The sequence below is a fragment of the Anabrus simplex genome, chromosome 2 (genome assembly GCF_040414725.1).
Source record: "Anabrus simplex isolate iqAnaSimp1 chromosome 2, ASM4041472v1, whole genome shotgun sequence".
Taxonomy (NCBI): Eukaryota; Metazoa; Arthropoda; class Insecta; order Orthoptera; family Tettigoniidae; genus Anabrus; species Anabrus simplex.
The window spans coordinates 986,105,465-986,129,335 of NC_090266.1; the positions used below are offsets into that span (position 1 = coordinate 986,105,465).

The 23,871-nt window shown below is 38.0% G+C and overlaps 1 protein-coding gene across 3 annotated transcripts in view; it reads left to right on the plus strand.

Annotated features, from left to right (window-relative positions):
• LOC136864608 (delta(14)-sterol reductase TM7SF2) overlaps nucleotides 1–23,871 on the plus strand; it is a 378,438-nt gene that overhangs the window by 192,104 nt on the left and 162,463 nt on the right. For all 3 annotated transcript variants that reach the window (XM_068225883.1, XM_067141843.2, XM_067141844.2), the window contains exon 7: nucleotides 5,943–6,238. In XM_068225883.1, coding sequence (XP_068081984.1) covers nucleotides 5,943–6,238 — 296 coding nt within the window. The remainder of the gene's footprint in view (nucleotides 1–5,942; nucleotides 6,239–23,871) is intronic.

The window sequence follows — 23,871 nt, forward strand, 5'->3', positions numbered from 1 at the left end:
AACCTTATTAAACCTTATCTTTGTGATTTCAGTTTAATACGGAAACAAAATGAAGTTTATATCCTTGGTTATGAAGTTCACCAAGCAAAATTCAAGGCATATCAATATGTCTGTCTGTTAGGTCATCAGCCCAGAGGCTGGTTGGATCCTCAAATAGCACCACCAAAGGTTATGCGGTTATAAGGAAACCCCAAAAACCAATGGCAGCACCAAAATGAGGCGTACTAGGCAAGATGAGGAGTGAGGTAGTTTGCCATTGCTTTCCTCACTGGGTCAGAAAGTACTATTGCAGCACAACTTACCCTATGAGCAGCACCTTTCATAACACTCAGATGCACTAGTTGTGCTCTGAATGTCATTACTCAGCACTACCCATTCCCCAGCAACTTCCATATTGTCACAGCCGTGGATGTTGACTGGGACTTCGGTGGAAGCTACACTTTACTCTGGCCTGTTCCAAGAGATGGATGGAAAAGTACTGCATTCATCAAGAAATGACAGCAGGCAGCATATCAATATAGGAACCTTAAAATTACAATAGCAAAATTGGGCAAGGACATTAATTTTTTGTAACAGTGCATGAAACATAATCTAACACCCATCTTCTCAAAGTGAGTATAAAAAAGACACCAAAATTCACCTCAACACAAGAGTATTCAAAATAAATTTAATAGGAAATGAATTAGGAATGAAGTTAAATTCTTGTGCAAGAAAAGATCTTTTCTAAATAACCAACTATATGTGACACACCTTGAGGCAGCATGGCTCCTCTCAAAAGCCCAATGGAACATTTTCCTTGACCAGGTTAATAGAAAATTATTCGAAGAGTTAGCTAAAAAAAACAGCTCGTATTAGAAAAGAAGTTCAGCATACTTATGCCTAATGTGACAGAAAATAGGGGTACTAAAGGAACAACTGAAAATGATAATTATTTAGACAACTTGATTGAGAAATTCAACCCTCCCATTATAAATATGTCAAAAACCGTATTAACAGAGCAGGACAATGTGATACTAGAAAAAGGTCCCAAGCACAACTGGCGGAACACCAACCTAAACAATGCCACTACAGATTGGTTATAGAGTCTGAAGTAGCTATTAATAAAATGCCCCTAGAAATACAAGATGAGGTTAAATTCAATATTAGGAGAAAACTTAATAAAATCTATACAACAAAAAGAAATCCATTACCCACCAGTAACAATAAAAACCATGAATATTTTGTAGAATGGGAACATATAATAAATCTCAAAAAGAAAATTAAAGACAAGAACCTTATTGTCACTAGGGCAGATAAAGGGAATATGACGGTAATAATGGAAAAAACAGATTACAGTGTAAAAACTGAAGAATTTTCCGATAAGGGCTCTTTTTCGGTAATTTAAAAAGATTGAACTGAACAGATACAACGTCTCTTAAAAATAACCCTAAAAATATGTCATTTTTATTCACAGAAGAGGTGAAGGCAAGACTAACAATTATGAACCCCGGACTGCCAGTAGCGAAAGCTTTGCCTAAGATCCTTAAGACCGGCGGCCCCTACGCCCTATCATCACTTATAGGCCAAGCCCATTGAATAAATTAATGCAATTTATCCAGATATTTCTAAGAAAGAATTATAATTTTCTGTTGAATAAATCTGTAAAAAATACCATTGAGTTAATTAGAAAAACTAGATGGCTTCGAAATACAACCTTTCCACTCGTTAGATTCCTTCGATATAACGAATATTTATCCGAGTATCAATACTAAGAAACTTTTTCCTATTATCCAGAACAATCTAAATAAATACAACAGCCTCAGTGAGCTCGAGATCCAAGATTTCATGCTAATTTTGAAATTAGTAGTGAAGAATAATTTCTTTTCTTTTACTAATTGCATATACAGTAGAACCCTGTTTATTCGAAATAAAGGGAGCAGAGTCATTTCGGTTGACGCATTTTTTCAGAAGTTAAATGTCGAAACAAAATTGTATAAAATCTGTTAATTAAAGTTGCTTACGGTGTATTAACACTAAAATGTTATACATGATGTCACTCATTGTATAAAATCAGTGATTTCTGAATTTTCTTGGTTGCTACGCTCTCATGCGTCTATGTCGCGCCGCCGTTTAATCAACAGTACATCAGCTGGTGTAGATTCATTGCTTTGTTCAACGAAGCGCAAAGCAGTCTGAAATAATGAAACAATTTATTTTGTTACTACTGACCTCAATACCGTATACAGTAATTTTAATTACAATACTGTAATTAAAGTGTGTGGTGGTGTAGTAAAAAAAACTCAAAATCAATGTTACCTCCTATGCATTACATGCATCATCTGCTGTAATTCGATTCTCAGAACTGCTGTTGTCAAAATAGGGTTTGCCTAGTAGCTCTCAGCACATATAGCAGGAGAATTACGAATATCAACGGCTGGAAAAGGGGGTTAAAACAAAATATTAAAATAAAATTTTGCCAGAGCATTTCGGTTAAGCCGGGTTTTGGTTAAACGAAGTTCGGTTATGCGGGGTTCTACTGTGCCAGCAAGATGGTTTGTCTATGGGTTTGCCGGCTGCAGGGATATTGGCAGAGATATATATTGACTGTTTGGAGCAAACGGCAGTTGACAACATCAGTGTCTTCGCGAACATAAAATTCTGGTCCAGATATGTGGATGACACTCTCGTTATCCTCAGTGAAAGAATAACTGATGCAGTCTCCACTTTTAATAATTTAAATAATATTGATCCGCAGATAAAGTTCACTCTGGAATCCGAATCAAAAAGAAGCATAAATTTTCTGGATCTCACGTTAAACAGATTTTGTTCTTCTATAGAATATAAAATCTACAGGAATCCAACACAGTGAGCCGCTACCATCAGAAAAGATTCTTCCCATCCCAAAGCACGTAAATATGCTACCTACATCAGTATGGTAGATCGAGCATTGAGAATACCATTAACTAAAGAAAATTTAAATAAAGAATTGAACACAGTTCGCTTCATAGCTAAATATAAATGGATGTTATAATACATTTATAGAGCGCATCATCAATAAACACAAATACCGTTTAAATTCACTTCTAACAAGAGAAAAAACTAAAGCTGATTATTATTCAACCTTCACTTTCAATAAAGATATATACAGCATTGCAAATATTCTGAGGAGACACAATACTAAAACCATATACCGAACCAATAACAAATATGGATATCATATATAATACCAGCTCAGTAAATAAAACTGACATTTATCTTAAGTCGGGTGTTTACAGATTCCATTGTAATTGTGTGTCTTCGTCTATCGGGCATACCGGAAGGAGTTTCTAAATCAGATACATGGACCATGTAAATGCTATGAAATATAATAGATATTCGGCAGTCGGACAGCATATTCAGGATTCACAGCATAGCTTAGGCAGCATAAAGCAGGATTTAGGGTTTCTCATTAATGTAAATAAAGGCCCCGTTTTCGACATCACAGAAAGTTGCGTTATTCACTTTAATCAGTTCTTTAACTCCAATTTGAACCTGAACACAATCTCAGAAAAAACAAACATCCTCTTTGATTTTTTAAATTGAAGTCTTTGGGTGTGTTGATCTTCCGTATAGACATTCGATATTCTGTGCGATACACAATACCCTATCACGTTACAGACCACCACCACACTGTTCATAAGACCCGCCTTAACTCTGCCCCTCCTCCCACCCCACTCCCCCCCAACCTCTCCTCTCCAGCCTAATATAGCCTCACTACACTCCACATGTCAGCACGTTAGTCCACACCTCCTTTTCACAGGTCAAATTTCTCAGCATGCTGTCCAAGGTGAGCCACATATACCTTATTCACATACACCATTAGTTGTCCAGGCCCATTAAACTTTAATACTTATTCTTCTGTTGCTTTGGTTTGTCTTTTGGCTTCTTTAAATCTTTCTGATTGGACTGAGAAATTTTAGATCACCTGTATTATGCCCAAAGAGAAGAAAGGAAAGACGAGCAACTTCCGTACTTAAACTATATCGTCTTATACTAAACAATTTTATACTGGGCGAGTTGGCCATGCGGTTAGAGGCGCGCGGCCGTGAGCTTGCATCCGGGAGATAGTGGGTTCGAATCCCATTATCGACAGCCCTGAAGATGGTTTTCCGTGGTTTCCCATTTTCACACCAGGTACCTTAATTAAGGCCACAGCCACTTCCTTCCAACTCTTAGGCCTTTCCCATATCATCGTCTCCATAAGACCTATGTGTGTTGGTACGATGTAAAGCCACTAGCAAACAAAAAAAACAATTTTATGAATATCTCATTGTAAATTTTAACAAGCGTAACAAGCCTTTCTAAGACAACGTGTTTTATGAGATATTCAAACGCATAACTCCACAAGCTCCATTACACGAGCAAGGTGTCATCGACTAAATTTCTGTTCTTACTTGGACGACATTTGAATAACAAGTGGTTTTAATGAATTGCCAGACAATCACTAAAAGATTTTAAATGCAGCTGTAAAATGGCATGTGATGATTTGAACATTTGTATGGAAACAGATCAGCAAGATCAGATTATTATGTATTTGCTATGAGTATCTCACTTTAACAGACAGTAACAAGAATCTTTTAAAGGGTTATGTAGACCAAAGGTATCGACGAAATAACACTAATATTTGCCCCAAATGGAATATAATAATTCATTTTACTCAAATAAAGTGTAGATTCTGCTGTAAATTAAGAAATAGTACAAAATATTTTACTTTCAGGGAATAATATGGATACATGTTGCTTATTCGTTTTGTGCCCTAACTCATTTATTAAAATATATATTTATTGGTCCAGGGATCATGATATTTTGCTGTTTGTACAGCCCGCACTTTCATAATTATGGTTGAAGATAATGACAATTCACAGACAAAGCACTCACATTCGTCGGTGCAAGCGGAATGAGCAACATGAAGAAAATGACACCTAATTACCGTTTTTATGCGAATAATACCCGCATATTTTTTTAAAAACTTGAGGCACAAAATTGGGGTGCGGGTTTTATTTGAGTCAATGTTGGCAAAATTTTTTTTTTTTTTCTTTCAAAATCAGCCTTCCTTAAGTTAGGGTGCGGGGATTATTCGCGTAAATGCGGTAATTCGGGCAACTTCAGTGAGCAAAGACATCACACGCGAAAGTGTTAGACAGACAAAACACATATGGAAGCGATGCGACGTAGCAAAAGAAATAGTTGTAAGGTGGTAAAGTATGTATCCATATTAGTTGCTCATTCGTTTTGTGCCCTAACTCATATATATTGATATATTTATTGGTCCAAGGATCGTGCTATTTTGCTGTTTGAATTGCCCGCGCTGGTCATATGGACAAAGATAATGACATAGGACTCCCATTCTTCGGTGCAAGCCCTGGACCTCAAGAAAGAAACAAAAGACGGTACGAGTAGCGGTATACAACATAAAGGAGTCCTGTCTACGGCATGTAAGTACGTATACATATTTCTCTAGTAACAACTGTATTCCTTAATTTACCATGGATTTTTCACTTTATTGGTGTAAAAGCAATTATTATGTTCCATTTGGGACAAATATTACGTGACATTTCGCCGATACCTTTGGTCTACGTAACCCTTTTAAAGACTTTCACGCTTTCAGAGTGTAAAAAATAGATTAGAAAAGGCTGATGGTACAGCTAAAGCATGTTAAAAGTTTTAATCCATGTATTTATTTGGTAAAAAATTGTGCATGATGTTGTGTATCCCTACATGTCACCATGGCATTTTAAATTAATATGGACTTACTCATTTTTTTTGATTAGTGTGATTTAGGCTGATGATGATATTTGTATATGTCGAAACCGGTACCACTATTGAATAAATGTTGTAGATAACATCTCATACAACTTGCAATTTGTATTGAAGAGGTTGAGCCTTATTAAAACTTATCTCTGTGATATTCATATTCCTTACAGGTTTCATCGTTTGTTCGTTGACAGTAATTACTCTAGGGATTATCCATTACTACAGCCACCCAGTTACTATGGTATATGATAAATATATTCAGTTCCTGGTGACTGCTATTTTGTGTGGGGTTTTGCTTGCTGTTGGCCTGTTTGTCCGTGGTGGAAGAGCTTCTCCAGCTGCACTGAATCCTTGTGGAAATTCAAACAGTGTTGTATATGACTTCTGGATGGGAAGAGAATTAAATCCTCGTATTGGAAATTTAGATTTAAAAATGACATTCCTGAAGATATCCCTCGTCACAAATGTAAGTTTCATGTCTTATTACTTAACTTCACATTGAAATTTTGCATGTTAACATTTAAGTTTTGAAATACATTACATATTCCATCTCATATACCTGTCACGTGTATACATTTTCAATCTGAATACTGATGACTCCTGAAATACCCTATTCCTATTACTGGTGGACTTAATTATATTTCTATTCACACACCACTTATTGTATTTATCAGATTTGTTTAAATAAACTTTGAAGAGTATTGGAAACTCTGCCCTGCTTTGCTTTTACTTGTTAATATTGAAGGAATCAACTTAAGTGCTGAATTTCTAATGTCATCTGTATATAAAATAAGAATTTTGTCTGAACATTGCTCAGAATTTTTTTAAAAAAAAGGAAAAAAAAAAGGTATTTCTGTAGCCGGCCCCGGGTTCTATTTCTGGCCAGGTCAGGGATTTTTACCTGTACCTGAGGGCTGGTTTGAGGTCCACTCAGCCTACGTGATTAGAATTGAGGAGCTATCTGACGGTGAGGTGACGGCCCCAGTCTAGAAAGCCAAGAATAATGGCCGAGAGGATTAGTCTTTCTGACCACACGACACCTCGTAATCTGCAGGCCTTCGGGCTGAGCAGCGTTCGCTTGGTAGGCCAAGGCCCTTCAAGGGCTGTAATGCCATGGTGTTTGGTTTCGTTTTGGTATTTCTGTATCTGCCATGTCCATGCTGGGAAAGAAATGCCTGATCAACCTGTTCACTTACTTCTGCGAGGGTTGTGGGTTGAGGAGTCGCACGTGTCAGTTCTCGTCCCATCATATTCCACACGTGCTCGATGGGAGACAAGTCCGGAGATCGTGCTGGCCAAGGAAGTCGCTGTACTGTCTATCTATCTGTATGTGCATCACGAGAAAATGGCTGAACAGAATTGAATGAAAGTTGGTATATAAGGTCAGGGGAATAAAGCACTAGAATCTAGGCTGTAAATAATTTTAGTCACACTGAGTGAAATGGTAGTATAGGGGAAGGCCTAAAATTTAATTCTTCAATATCTTATGTTATTAGTGGTCCTGTCGATGAACACTACATAATACAAGTTATAGGTAATATAATTTCCATTCATTTATGTCTTACAAAGTTTTACTGTACTGGCTATGATAACAGAGATACTCAAAATTTAGTCTTTTGTTGCTTAGTGCATGTCATCACCAAACCATGAGAAATTGGCTGAACGAAATTGAATGAAAATCAATATATAATATCGTAAAATAAAGCACTACAGTCTAGGCTATACATAATTTTATTTATGCTGCGTAGAATGGTAGTTCCGTTGACGACCTACAATTCAATTCTCAAATATCTTTTATTGGTCCTACTGATAAATACAACACAACAAAAGTTACATAGGTTACAATTTACAATCATTTATGTCTTATAGAATTTTACCGTACTGGCTATAACAGATATATTAATAACTGATTCTTTTCTTGCTTAGTACATCTCAATGCCGAGCATCACTGATGTGGAAATATTGTTCAGTCATGTTAACTGGCGAAGGTGGTGGATTTTGCCTTGGTTGTCTTAAGGTGATAAACCGCGTGGTTATCAGCTCGTATCTGTAAGGAAAATTGTAAAGATGACTGACAAAATGAGAAAAAAAATCATGGAGAAACATCATGAAAGGAGAATTACATTGAATGACCTAACGTCACGAGTCGGAAGGAAACCTACCATATCAAAAGCCATTGAGTAATGTTTGTTGTGATGTGTCTTTATTCTTCTGTTGTCACTCTTCTTCAATAGAAGGCATTACTGCTGTGTGCCCACTAGGAAAGCCTTCCTGAATATTGATGGGATGTAGCTGGGGAGTTAGATATCTTTCCTTTTTTAGCATGCCATTCATGTGATTCATACAGGTTCTGATAACTGCTGGTATGTAACACATTGATCCATCATAGTATTCCTGTTATTCGATCCCTGCGATGAGTCTCTGATAGGAATGAGGGGAAATACATATAACGGAAAATGGCAGAGCAATGTTCACTGCTGTCTGTGGCTGGGACATTCCAGCTTTGGAACTTGGCATTGTTACAATGCTAACCTAGTACTGTTCGTGAAAAATGAGGAAATGTTCCATTTTTCATTTGATCGAACATTTCGTGATATGAAGATGTGATAGCATTGTTTTTAAACACGACATTCCACTCGGTTAATATTTATTCTGACAAAAATACCGACATCATTGTAATTACCTACGTTGAGTTCAGTTTAATGTTTGTTTGTTACGGGAAGACAGATGGGTGGATTTTAATTAATTTCGTGCTTGAGTTTAGAGCAAGGTCCGGTATGATCTTAGCTATAAGTTGTTGAAATAATTTCAGCATAATGATGTGCTTCAGAAGGAGCCTAAAGCATAAAACCCTTTGTATCTCTCCTGCGGTTGGTTCTATATGAAAATAGCTCAGGGTGATGTTTTGTTCCAGACCTTTTTCTGATACAGCGAAAAATAAGGGAAATATCAGTGGAAACCAAGTTGAGCTTGTGGACTGTAAAGAGAGGTGTTCTAGAGATGGTTCCAGCAGTGTTTTCAAGGCTTTGACCTAACGAATAAGCAGTAATGAAAAAATATATGAAGGTTCGAAGTGCTGCAGTGGGCAAGGAAGCGAGTACATCACAATAAGCCGCTGGTGGGGATAGGGTTGTCCGCTAATGTGCTTCAAAGCACACTGCTGGGGAGAAAAAAATTAGTACATCCTCTTAGAGTTTTCCAATTCACCCAAGATTTATTGTTGGAACAGTGCTTATGGAGTACATGAAATGATTACATTTACAGATCAATAGCTCAAGCAGTACTGAGGTACCAGGTGTTGATCCATGCTGAAACACCCTTATTAGTACGTGGTGTATATTCCATGGGCGGCAATGCAGACGCTGCTTCTGGCGTCCATTTGATCCTACAGATGGCGAATACTGTCTAAGGATACATTATTCCACGCCTATTCAACCTGTTCACGTACTTCTGCAAGAGTTGTGGGTTGAGGAGTCGCACGCGTCAGTTCTCGTCCCATCATATCCCACACATGCTCGATGGGAAACAAGTATGGAGATCGTGATGGCCAGGGAAGTCACTGTACGTCTTGCAGAGCACGTTAAGTTTCACGCGCAGTGTGTGGGCGACCATTATCCTTTTGGAACAACACATCACCTTCCTGTTGCAAGAATGACAACAGAACGGGTTTAAAACATTCTGCACGTACCGAGCACTGGTCAGCGTTCCCTCCAAAAATACCAAAGGTGAACGAGAGTTGTAGCTTATTGCACCTTAGACCATAAGGCCTGGGTTGGGGCTAGTGTGTGGGTTGGACGAATGCACTCTATGAGACAGTGCTCGCCAGGTCTGCGTCGTATGCGCAAACGATCATCACTTGCGTGCAGTCAGAATCTGCTTTCATCGCTGAAGACATCGGCCCACCATTCTATCTTCCAAGTGATCCTCTGACGGCACCAGTCGAATTGTGCACGTCGATGCTGTGGAGTGGAGGGCAAGCTACAGGTGTGCTTGCCCTTAGTCCCCCTGCTAGTAACCAGTTGGCAACAGTTCGTGTTGACACTTCTGGGCTCACAAACCCTCTTATCTGTGCTGTGGTAGCTGCACGATCTGCCACTGCTGCCCTTACAATACGGCGATCTTGGGAGAGGTCTGTGCTGCGTGGACGTCCAGAACCTCGTCTGCGGATGTGAGAATGTTCACAAGACTATTGCAACCAGCATCGTTGCACAACTGATGCAGCACGTCCAACTTGTGTGACAATTCTCTGAAAGGAGCATCCCACCACTCGGAAGGCCACAATTTGACCCCTGTCAAACTCGCTCAGTTGGCTGTAGGAAGCACGAGTGCGTCTCCGTAGCATGGCGCCTGTGTGCTTCACACGTTTATATCACACTGAGCTGTAAACATTCCCTATGAAAGGGTACATGCAGATGGTGCTCTGGCAGCTATGTTACTACGCTATCTGTTGGCGGACAATGTTGAAACCATTATCAGTACATCTACTATCCCCCAGGTGGCATCTGCGTTCATCCGATCAAAATCAATGTAGTCTTTACAGGTGTACTAATGTGTTTTTTTTTCTGGCAGTGTATGAGGGTTTGACTTAAGTTCAATCAAGTACATTCAGGTGATTGTCCCGTCAATGATGGGTACTACAGCTAGTATGAGTATACATCTTTGTCAGGCGGGGTAACATTTGTTTGCTCTAAGAAAACCCTATACACTCATTGTTGCACACCTTGCATTAAGAGGAGTTTTTGGAATGAAAAGTAACAAGAATAGATAAATCAAAAACTGTAGTGATCTCAGCAGTCTTATCTATTTCAGAAGTTTATTATAAGACAGTGATTAATCAATTCACTATATCACTCATATTGTTACAGGGAGTATTCCTTCCTGTGTAAATAAATAAATGAATAATGCCATGATAAGGTGAACTGAATGAATCCTGAAGCATGTTTTACACTACTTTTGTAATTTCTTAAAAATACATTTTGATGCTTACTTTCCTTATGCTTCATAGGACAACTCTGATGATCACAAGATGTTAAGCACCAAACGAAGATTTATCCTAATACAATGGTATTTTGTCTAGTGCTATGACTTTATAATAATAATAATAATAATAATAATAATAATAATAATAATAATAATAATAATAATAATAATAATTAAGGGGCAGATTTTTATGAACTAAAAATCTTCAAAATATGCAAGCAAATAAGACCCAAAAATATTTAATATATGACCAAAAAAGGAAAAATTTAACCTCACATTCTAATTGATTACTATAATTTAGGCCTACAAATGAACATTTGTCAGTTTTGGTTGTTACATTCAGTTTCTGTTATCATAATGTCTTTTGTATGTTCAGATATGGCATCGCACGTATCCTGAAAAATCAAGAAATAATTACCAACGGATGATGACCAGATAAAGTTATTAACTAGTTCTGAATTGCCAAATTTCTATAAAAATTACGATGAAAATGTCGGCCTTAACGTATCCACAAAGATGCACACGGAATACTGTCAGTTGGTACTATTATTACCGAGCTCGATAGCTGCAGTCGCTTAAGTGCGGCCAGTATCCAGTATTCGGGAGATAGTAGGTTAAAACCCCACTGTCGGCAGCCCTGAAAATAGTTTTCCGTGGTTTCCCATTTTCACAGCAGGCAAATGCTGGGGCTGTACCTTAATTAAGGGCACGGCCGCTTCCTTCCCACTCCTAGCCCTTTCCTGTCCCATCGTCACCGTAAGACCTATCTGTGTCGGTGTGACGTAAAACAACTAGCAAAAAAAAAAAAAAGTACAGTTATTTTATTCACATGTATTTACAAAACACACACTTAACCTTAATCACTGTTGTCAAAACCAAAACATTCACATCAAAAACCGCCATTTAAAGACAACGGCCAATTGCTGCACATCGACGTTGAAACACAAATAAAACAGTTTGCTTGAAAGCATGTCATCCATGTGGTCACAAATATTACCTTGCTACACCATGACTCTTCAACCCATAACTTCCAAATCATAACTGTCAATAACTCAGCAGTAACTAACTTCACAGTCAAGATCGTCTCTTTATATAGGTGCCTGGCCAGGCTTCTAGAAAGTTACATTACAAATTATATCTTTATGAAAATTCTAGATTGCATAATACACATTTTACAATGGATGGAATAATCTGAATCGTTTTCGTGCCCATGCCATTCTGGAAGTTACAGTGTGTTTCACAATTATTGATTACAATTTTGTATACAGGTGAGAATAAATTATAATATTAATTTACAGGTATTTGCATTAACTGAACTGATATAAATATTTATATACAATGCCTGTTTCATGACAACGCGATCATTCGACTACATAAATAATAATCATACTAATACTTTCATGACATAACCTCACACACAATACGATCATTCGACTATGTTAATAATAATAATAATAATAATAATACATTCATGACATAACCTCACAAACAATACGATCATTCACCTATGTAAATAATAACAAGAATAATACTAAATTGATGTACATCACTTCATAACCATACTTTTTTTTTTTTTTTTTTTTTTTTTTTTTTTTTTTTTTTTTTTTTGCTAGTTGTTTTACGTCGCACCGACACAGATAGGTCTTACGGCGACGATGGGACAGGAAAGGGCTAGGAGTGGGAAGGAAGCGGTAGTGGCCTTAATTAAGGTACAGCCCCAGCACTTGCCTGGTGTGAAAATGGGAAACCACGGAAAACCATTTTCAGGGCTGCCGACAGTGGGGTTCGAACCTACTATCTCCCGAATACTGGATACTGGCTGCACTTAAGTGACTGCAGCTATCGAGCTCGGTCATAACCATACATACAAGTAATAACGATAATAATAAAAATAATTCAAGCTCAATATTTACATTAGTTACCCATGGGTGAGAGAACATTGTTTTCAAGTTATACCTGTTCATTGCACTTGTGTCAGCCTTAGTATTCCTTTCCGGCAGTGAAATTGCACTGGATGCTCATGTACATTTTCAAATTGTCGAACTCGAACCCTGTTTAGTAGTCACAGAATGTCCTGGAGAAACTCTGCTCAACGTCACACAATGTTATGGGGGCAAATTTGAACAAGATTATGTCCTCCGGAGAAAACTGCTGGAGAAAATCCCCAAATGTTGTATGGTGTCCACAAAGTATAGGCAGTCGTATGAATTTTAGTGAAAATGGTGTTCCGTGTATAGGTACCTTAAGGCAGAAACTTGTTCCCGGAGTCAGAAAGGAACAATGGGAATGTACCTGTATGTGAGGATTTACAGAAGGCAGAAACATGTTGTCAACAGTATTTAGGATATAAGTATAATGTCCAGGTAAAGGAGATGGCTAATATTGGCAAAGTACTGAAAGTTATGTATGGTAATAAAGATTTACAAAAGGGTAGAGAAGTAGAAAGCTTGAAAAGCATTTGAGATTCATAAGATTTCTGGTGATATCCTGAAAGCAATTCGTTGAGATTGAGTACCATATCTGATGTACTGATTTAATTACTGATTGCATGATTGAGTAATATTAGAGTCTTCAATTATACAAGGGTGGATCAAATATAAACACGAATTAGTTTTTTTAAATCAATCTAAAAAATACACATATAGAGATCACTTTTCTACATAGTGTCCTGCCTTCGATACACATTTTCTCCATTGGATTGGTAAGTTTTTAATGCCGTCCTGATAGAAGAGGAACGTGTGTGGAGCCAGTTGAGCATGAACTCTTCTACGCTTACATCATCATCAAATCGCTGTTCTCCTAGGTCTTGTGGCCTTGCATTGTCGTGGAGAATGGCATTCCGGAACGGTTGCCGGCGTCGCTTGTTGCGATACGCAGCTTTTGCTTCATCAAAAACGCAACATGAATAGGCTGCATTAATTGTCCTTTGTTCATGAAGAAAATCCACCAGCAAAATGCCCGCGGAGTCCCAGAAAACGGTTGTAAGCACCTTTCAAGCAGATGGCAGTGTTTTGGCCTTGACCAGACTTGCTTCGTCCCTTCGCCGCCACTCCATGCTTGCTTGCTTGCTTGCTTGCTTGCTTGCTTGCTTGCTTTGACTCTGGGATGTAATGATGCACCCAAGTTTCATCACAAATCGCAGTACAACGCAAGAAATCCTCTCCTTCCTTCTCGTAGCGATGCAGGAGTCTCTGACAAACTTCATGGAGTAAAGTTTTTTTGTTGCTGGTGGAGGAGACAAGGAACCCACCTGGCAATTTTCTGAAATGGAATTCATCTCGAATGATGGTTTGAACACTTCCGTAACGTATTCCTGCAGCTAAAACAGTTTGCTCAATTTTTATTCGTCAATCTTCACCAATAATGTCGCGAATAGCAACAATGTTGTCTGCAGTGATGCTTGTCCGCGGTCTCATTTCATGAGGTTCATTTTCCTTAGCTTCTCTTCTTCCCACAATCTTTTAGCCCTCTCATACACTTAAGTCTGTGAAAGTATTTCTTTCCCAAACTGCGCGGAACAGTCTCAAAATTTGGGAAGGTTTGGTGCCCTCTTTTGCGAGAAAATTGATAATGATGCATTGCGCAACAAATGTGTGCACCTCTTCCTCGCTCATGGCGTACTGAAGCAGCCGAGTTCTCCACTGTCATTCGTGCATGAAAACCGCTTCTCCAGACACCTCACCAATATCCTGGCAAATGCCTCAGAATTATTACTAACAGCAGCGGTACGTTCAAATTCCCGTTTGTATTTGATCCGCCTTCGTATTTCCCTGGGCTCTCGATTGATGGCAAGATCTCAATAAAGGGGGCTGTGGGATCCAAATACTTGGTTTTCTAAGGCAGGTGCTGGTTTTGCCTACTGTGATTGGTTACTGCAAATGTGTGCATGCATATGAAAAGGGACCACATGTCTGGTATTGAGGTAAATGTACTGTTGTGTTCCATAATATGTAACTAATATCATGTAATTCAATTGAATGCCTCCGAAAGAAATTGAGGCTTCAAATTAGCAGTAATGTTACAACATAAGATTTCATAACTTTTCAGTAGAGCTGTTTGAATATTTGGTTACTTTGTGACACAAATAACTTCTAAACTATTTGGAAGTTATGCTGGCGTTTAAATTTTCGTGTTCACCGGTATTCTGACATAGAATTTTTTCTAACGAAAATTGCCGACAGATATTATTTCCGGTCAGATTCTTTCGTGTAGATCTAGTATCTACCGATGCTAAGTCTCTGAGGTTTTCTGCAGAAGGTCACTGATGGCAACTAATTACAACTCTGCTGCTCTTTATAAGAATTATCACATACCTTAATGATCGTTAATCACAGCCAGCATAAGACAGGAATATCAGTTATTCATGCTGAAGCCTGTGTTTTGGGCATATAATATGCCCTTTCACTGTCTGGTCCCAATGTCCTGCCTCTCCACAGTAGCTGCAGGTAGGTCGAGACCTCTTCTTTGGGGAGAATTTTCTCAGGGCTGGTGATTTTCTCTTCTGATTCTTACTTGTTTATTAGGGTGTTACACTTTTTGAAGAAGGTGATGATGGTGTAATTATTGGCAGAGGAGGAGAAACAGAAGCCAGCTCCGTAAGATTTTCACTTGAGGTGGTTGGTGGCGGCATTGTTTGAGCAGGGAAAGATTTTACTGCAGGACATAGTGTATCTTTCTTATCTAATTATTTTATGGAGATACATCTGTCTACCGATGCTAATTCCTTGAGGTTTGATGACTTGCGGAAGGTCACTGAAGTCAGGTGGTGGATCTTCTGGAAGGATGGTGTAGGGTACTTTGTCAGAAACTATTGATTTCTTTGTAACACTACACCAGGGTGCTCTTTTGTATACTGAACATAATAGGCTTTCGCCCAGTTACAATGTTCCAATAAAATAAACACTCACAAACTATTTATAGCTAGACACTAACTACTTACTACTTAACTACTTCTAAATCTACTTTGTAGCATCTTGCATATGGGCGGATCGCCAGCTCCACATGCAACATACCACCTAACTAAACTAACTACTTTACTACATGAATATATACTAAATCTATCCTAAATCTGTCTGGCCGCGACATCACCCCTGGTGAGGAACTGCTACCACCCTTCCCTGGGATGTCACGACCAGACATGTCTCATGAGGCTCGGAAACTGATACCTCATAGACCCTTTAAGCTGTCAATGTTATTTCCTCACCACTCCTTCCTGTAACAACCCACATGTGTGCGGATTGCCTAGCTCTACATGTAGGCTGTCACACCTGTATTTCACTGCCGAGACGGATTCCATAACTCGGCTCATCTTTCACTGTCTCATTGACAACTTACTTCCTCTAACCTAACACTATTCACTACTTTACTCTACTTTACATGTGCAGACGTACCAAATCAACACTTTAGCTTGAGATAGGTCAGGCCTATCCCGCCCTCTTCCAACTCTACTGTATGTCAGCAGCCAAAAACAAACAAACTAATAAAACCAAACTAAAATAAAACGGGCAGATAAACAACCAACAATATCATTAGAAGGTATACAATACGGCTTACATATCAATGAATTGAATCTACTAATTAGAAATATACAATATCTAAGGAACAAAGAGACAAAACTGAACAAATATAATTTTAAAAAACGAAACATAATACTAAACTTATAATTATTGTCGCCCTTACTTATTAGTGAGTTATACTATATAATGTTCCATATCTGTGAATAAATCGAATATATTAATTCCACACGACCGATTGAAAACAATGAACGGACATCACCCCCTCCCCCTCCATCCAAGGATGGCCACCACTACGGGGGAGAGGCCGTCCGATCATCGCATCCATCACTATCACATGTCACTGGTTCTGTTCAGTTTCGAACTGTCACTTACTTGTAACTTGTACCATATTCAGTTATAATCTACTACCACAGACATATTCATTGATAGTTGCTTACATATATCTTTGAACGTAGCTACATGTAATTATCTCTGTTTTCTTTACATTTTTTTTTCCCAAATACCTCTCATAATATTAAATAATTCGGCTACCTTTCCCGGTTTCTTCCATTCTCTGCTTAATAGACTAGAGAGTGTGTACAGTTCATTTTCATTTAGAATTTTATCCAATTCTTTCCTTTGTATGTATTTCTCTCCAATGTTTCTTGTTTCTTTGCAGTCCTTAATCAAATGAGCCACTTCCATATTTGAATTACATAAATTACATTTATTTTCATCATTTTTTTCTCTTAAAGCTTTATTTTTATACACTCCCATCAGCCACCAGATTATTCCTCTCATTACCCTTTTTGTTAACATTTGTGTCCTTATTGTCATATTCTCACTTATTTTACAAAATTCTATTAGTGTTCTCTTACTATTGCATTCTGTCCTAATTGTTTGTCTTTCTATATCTTTCACTCTTTGAACTACTTTCTTATGCAATCTCCTGTCATCCCTTTCAATATTAGTCAACCAGTTTGATCCCATTCCTATGTGCTCTAGAAGCTTTTTCACCCCATCCACCCAATAGCCTTTGTTTAAATGCTTTATTTGGTGATGGTAGGCTAAGTATAATATTTCACCACCTCCCCCAGTCTTTAATCTTAACCAATACTTGACTATTCGCTTAGCAATCTCAGCTCGCATACTCACCCCTTCACACATCATACTTACTCCACTGTTTGCAGTACAGTTAGGTAGTCCCATAATTATTTTGGCAAATTTGCTAACGATTACATCTAAAGCTACAATTCCCTGATCTACTCCCCAAATTTCTGATCCATACAGTACTTTAGCTTTAACTATTGCATTAAATATGTTTTTCTGGATTTTGTATTCTACGTTGGGCATCTTTTTATCTAATATTTTGCTACCAGCCAAGGCACTTATTCCCCTCATTTTGGATCTTTTTATTTGGTCAGACCAGTTTCCATTACTACTTATACCGAGCTCGATAGCTGCAGTCGCTTAAGTGCGGTCAGTATCCAGTATTCAGGAGATAGTAGGTTCGAACCCCACTGTCGGCAGCCCTGAAAATGGTTTTCCGTGGTTTCCCATTTTCACACCAGGCAAATGCTGGGGCTGTACCTTCATTAAGGCCACGGCCGCTTCCTTCCCACTCCTAGCCCTTTCCTGTCCCATCGTCGCCATAAGACCTATCTGTGTCGGTGCGACGTAAAGCAACTAGCAAAAAAATTACTACTTATAATCGTCCCTAAGTATTCGATTTTTTTTTACCACTTCTAACTTTGTCCTACCCCATCCACCACTGTTCACTCTTAGAATGCTTAACACCCCTTTTACAGACCATTACTCTGGTTTTCTGTGGGTTAACCTTTAAATTCCACTCTTTGCAGTAGTTCTCTACCTCATTAATACTATTCTGCATCTTGCTGGGTGTTAATGCAAGTAGAATGATATCGTCCGCAAAGATTAGGCCTGGAATATCTTGGCACTCAAGACATGGAGAAGCTCCTTTTTCATATTCTTTCGAGTGGAAAATATCGTTAATAAACAATAAAAATAATATGGGGGACAGTTTACACCCTTGTTTAAGGCCCACTTTAGAAGTTATCTCTCCCACTACTAAACCATTCTTAACATTGACTGAACATTTAAATTCTGAATATATATTATCAATTGCTCTTATAATTTTAGCTGATACTCCGATCTGCCAAATCTTATAGCCAACAGCTTTTCTACTCACCGAATCAAAAGCCTTTTCTAAATCAATTACGGTAATGTACAACTTGCCTCTTTATATTTATCTAATATTGTTTTAACTACCATTATATTGTCACTAGTCCTCATTCCCTTTCTGAATCCTGCTTGTAATCTCGACAAGATCGAGTACTACTCTGCCCAATTCATTAATCTTTTTGCCAATATCCCTGTATATATCTTGCTTAAAGAATCTAGCAACGTAATCCCTCTATAGTTACTTGGGTTAGATCTCTCTCCACGATTCTTGTATACAGGACAGATGATACCTTCTTGCCATGATTTAGGGAATCTAGCTCCCTCGAAGATCTTGTTAAATATTTTGACTATACTAGCAAGGATAAAGCTATTTTTGCTTGCTTCCTTCCAGAATTCATTGTTTATTCCTGAAATTGCTCCTGCTTTCCCTTTCCTCCCTTTCTCTAATATTTCTTTTACTTCAGCGGCTGAAATTTCCTTATCTAAATCGGGCAGGGAGCACCGTAATCCTCTCGAGATTCCCCTCTTCTGAACATCCTGTTTCCAACTATCTTCACCACTTAATAATTTACTAAAGTAATTTATCCATTCTCTATGGCTTATATTTACCTGGGTTATATTTTTTCTATCCTTACAAATTTGATTTATTTTAAGCCATACCTTCTTAGTATTATTATTCAGAGCCTCTCTGTTTAAGTTGTCAGTTTGTTTCTTCTGCCACAAAACTTTAGTTCTTACCAATAATTCTTTATACTCTTTTCTTTTGCTACAGAATGCAATTCTTGGTTCCTGCCCGCCTATTTTCCTGAATGTGTCTAGGGCTTTCATAACTTCTGATTTTTTTGTCTGCATTCTTCGTTGTACCACCCACTATTTCTTTGTATTCTTACCTCCTGAGCCCGCATCTTATGTCCTGCCATCAGTATTAAGTTTTCTAATAACTTTATCGCCTCGTCTATTTTATTATCTTCCATCGCAGACTTTATTCCTATCTTGATCATTTCAAAGGATCTACCTTCAAAATATTCCATGAATTCTGCGCTGAGGTCTTCTCTCCATATATATTTTGTCACTGGCCTCTCTTTAATATTATTTATATAATTCCCCCCAGTATTCTCTTCCGTGCTTACCATATTAATAATTATGGGTAAGTGATGCGATTCTCCCCAACCTTTAACATTTATCCTCTTAACGAGTGGTAATGCCTCTCTAGAACATAATACTAGGTCAATTGCACTACCACCCATCTCTGTTATAAATGTTAAATTACCCAATTCATCTCCTGGCCACCACCCATTTAAAATATAGAGTTCTTCTGTACCACATAATTCTAACAGTTTTCCACCATAGTTATTGCAAACTTTATCTTGACTAATTCTTTTTCTAATTATTATTTCCTCAGCCTCTTTACTATAAATTGGTTTTAAGTCTGCAATCCTCGCATTAAAGTCCCCCATTATTACAGTACCTATGTCTTCATATATATTCCTTAATCTGTTTACTTCTAGTGCTAATTCTGTGAAGAATTCCTTGTTTGCCAATGTCAAGTCCTTGGGAGGATTGTATACAAAACCGAAACATAGATTAACCTCCCTGTTCTGTTTTACCCTTGTTTTCACCCAAAGTATTTCTTCAATATCTGTTTCTATTATTTCAATTTTCTCCCTTATTTCTTCCCTTATCAAGGTTAGAATACCACCGGGATATCTACCTTTACGAGCATTCCTGCCCCTTGCCTTACTATACGTTTTAAAACCTTCAATATGTACTTCATATCCCCGTACTATCCAACTCTCAACAAAGGTAATGATGTGCATTTCTGACATTAACAATTCCACCTGTTCATTTCCTAACTTGCTCAAGAAACCTTCAATGTTGACCATACCAATATTCCATTCTAGTTATTTTTTACTTTTACTCTCAGACGAGTTGCTTGTCTTACTTCTAGTTATTCTCTTTTTCTCCAGTTCTATAATACTACCCTCTGGTGAAGTAACTATTTCTTTGTCTAAATTGTCTTTTTGTCCTTTGCCCTTTCTGATCCATAAGTCTATTACACTCAAGGATTTACCTTTCCCAGCCAGATTCTTGGTTCTGTCATCAGGTGTGCCGCTACTTCCTGGATTCGTGTCGACTCGGCAGTCAGCTGGTTGTCCATCCTCCTCCACTAGGTGTTCGTCACTCTGCCGTCTTCTGTTCCTCTGTAGAGTATGCAGATCGCTGTTGTCATCAGATTGTACGTTATCAGCCACTGTGCAAGCAGCTGACTGGCACCTTCCTTCCTCTACAGGCCGTTGCACTTCCTGGTGTGATGAACTCAACTGTCTATCCATTTCTCGTAGCTGTGCAATTGACCAGATACGCGACCAGTTACTGTCTCCTACTATAAGACGTTTGCCTCTTATGTATGCTTTCAGTCCATAGTTTCTAGCTTTTACTAGGTGAAATCGCAAGACTCTCTGTTCCATGATTGTCTCTTTATCCATACTCTTCTTACCCAAATCCTTTCTCCTTTCAAGTTCTTCCCATTGAGGATAATTTTGTTCGCCTTCAAAGCAGAAATCAACTTCACCTTAATAGGTCTTTTCCCTTTGACTCTCCCCAGCCTATAGATTTCATCAATATCTTCTTCTTTACAATTTATCTTTATGTGGTTATTTATGATATCCAACACTTTATTCGTTAGATCATTCAAATCCTCCTTTTCCTTCTCTGGGATGCCGTATATGAAAATATTTTTCCTCTTAGCATCTTGGATAGTCATTTTCTGTTGCCACTTTAATTTATCAGTTTCTCCTACCATCTCCTTCATATTCGACTTCAATAATTCTATTTCTCTAGAGTTTTCCACCACTTTTTCTGTCATAATTCTTCTCTCTTCTTTTATACAGTCTTTCATTTCTGTCATATCATTTCTCAGCTCGCGAATTAACTCCCTCGTTTGCTCACACTGGCAAGCATCTCTGACTATTTCTCTAATCTTATCTATGTCCTCCCAGCTCAATGAACCCGTTGGTCCAGAGTTCATTTCTATGCCTCCTATTATCAGAAGAATTGCCACCACTGCTGCTACCATCATAGATCCCTCAAGCCCAAATTTTCGTAAATGCACCTTATCACTTGGCGCACACACACACTTCACTCGCCCGTACCATCGACCTATGGCCGCATGATATTGCTCTATAGCAATATTCATACTTCTCACTCAGCACTCACTGCACAATACAACCTCTCGCTTCGCTAGCTCGATTACAACTGCTCTTTTGTATACACGAAGTGATGTAGCTGCGTTATTTGTGGAATGTTTTTCATTCCAGCATGGAACTTGTTTTGCCAGTCATAAGTAGAAATTGTTACATTTCTGGATTCTGTGCCAACAGCAGCAGGAATAATAGATCTAGAAACCTGACAACTTTTACGGGCGACATTAATTACATCTTCATTAACTTCACTTTCATTTTTCTGGAATACTCTCTTGAAACAACCAAAATACAAATCAACTTGAAATTTCATGTGTCCCACTGGTAAAAATTAAAATTTTCAACTCTGTTCATTCCTGTCATAACTGTCTACATGAGGTATCTTATTAAGATATTGTTTTTATTTTGCCCAACACAGTTATCAGCATGGAATTCTAAATGCTCCTCACCTAATGAAACTTTTTCCCAAATAGTAATGTACAAGAGATAAGACAGTATTTTCTCCTTTACCCACAGTACAAGCTTCTGGAATAATGTACAAAACTAATTTAAGTGGTTCACACCCTACACCAAAGAGGCCCACTTTGTAGCCTGTAAGAAAGAAAATGTGTCCAACTTGTTGCGGGTCGTATGGTAAGTGCACCTGTTGGGCAAAATCAAAACTATAATGCATTGTGCCTTTGTATGTGTTACAGCTATGTGGCCCAAGAGACAATGGAGTTTCCAGTTGTCTAATCCTTTGTCTACAATTTTGTCTATGGTGTTTTTATAAGCAGTCCGCACTGCTTGGACTTGATTGCAATGTTCTATAGCCTTCTCCAACAGATTTATTTTTTCCTCCTCATCCATAATTGACAGTTTCCCCAGTACAGTTTAATTGCTTCTACAAGTCATACAAAGATCAGTCTTGGGTTTTTGAACTGTGTTACTGCAAAATGTACGCCAGATGAGATACCAGGAGGACAGTGATACAGGAATTCTCTCTAATGATTTACAACTGTCAGAGTATAATGTATGAACGTACCTCTTAGACATGCTGGTTGGGAGAAGCATGAGATCACTTCTTCGTTTTGTAGGGATCTGGCCTGGCATGACAAGTGCATTTTGCTCACTGAAATTTTTCATAAAGTCGACTGCATGTTTACGATCATCAAAAGTAATAGATTGTATCTGAGAAGTCTTTAATACGTTTCGGTGAATTTTAGGCTTCATCCCTTCTTTCTTGAATTGTTCCTTTAAATTTTTTAGCCTCTTAGAGCCACAAGCAAATACAAATTGAAAGAATGACACCTACTGCCCTCTGGAGTGATAAATGTGTAAGTTTCTTTCCTGTTGTAATTTTTTCTGTTAGTAGCTGTTATCATTGGCTGGTTTTGTACTAATGCATTTATCGCACAGTTTACCTCAGGTTGAACACCAGTAAGGAAACAAATATATATAACACAGATCAGTGCGGCCAATCTGAAGATTCACCCAGAATTACAGAGTACGCAAAGACACCACTGATTTCCTACTCGAGCGTAGTACGAACATCCATTTATAACAATTCTACTTTGCGCACATTCGTAGCAGCAGACATCAGTATACTTCTCACAGCTTGAATTTTGTTACTTTTTCATCACTTGGAAATGAAGTTGCGTACCATTTCAACAAGACACTCTTTTACAATTCAATCAATCAACATTGATGTGCATTTAGGGCAGTCTTTCGGGTGGCAGATTCCCTATTTGTTGTTTTCCTGGCCTTTTCTTAAATAATTGCAATGAATTTGGAAATTTATTGAACATTTCCCTTGGTAAATTATTCTAATCCTTAACTCCCTACCTTAAAGAAATATTTGCCCTAATTTGTTCTCTTGAATTCCAACTTAATCTTCATATTGCGATCTTTCCTACTTTTAAAAACACCACTCAAATTTATTCATCTACTAACGTCATTCCACGCCATCTCTCCACTGACAGCTCGGAACATACAACTTATTGCATGTGATAAAATTCATTTTTGTGTCCGTATTGAAAATATTTGTATTAAATGACACTTGAATGTTCTATTTTTCATTCACCTATTCAATACAATACAATTTTTAAAATTAGGACATTGTCCTTATCAAAGTTGTTAACATGAAATTAATATATTATATGGTACATGTTTTGCCTATCAATAGTAGGCATCATCAGCCACATTTTTCACCTTAGGAGATCAGGGACCTGATTGGAAATAAT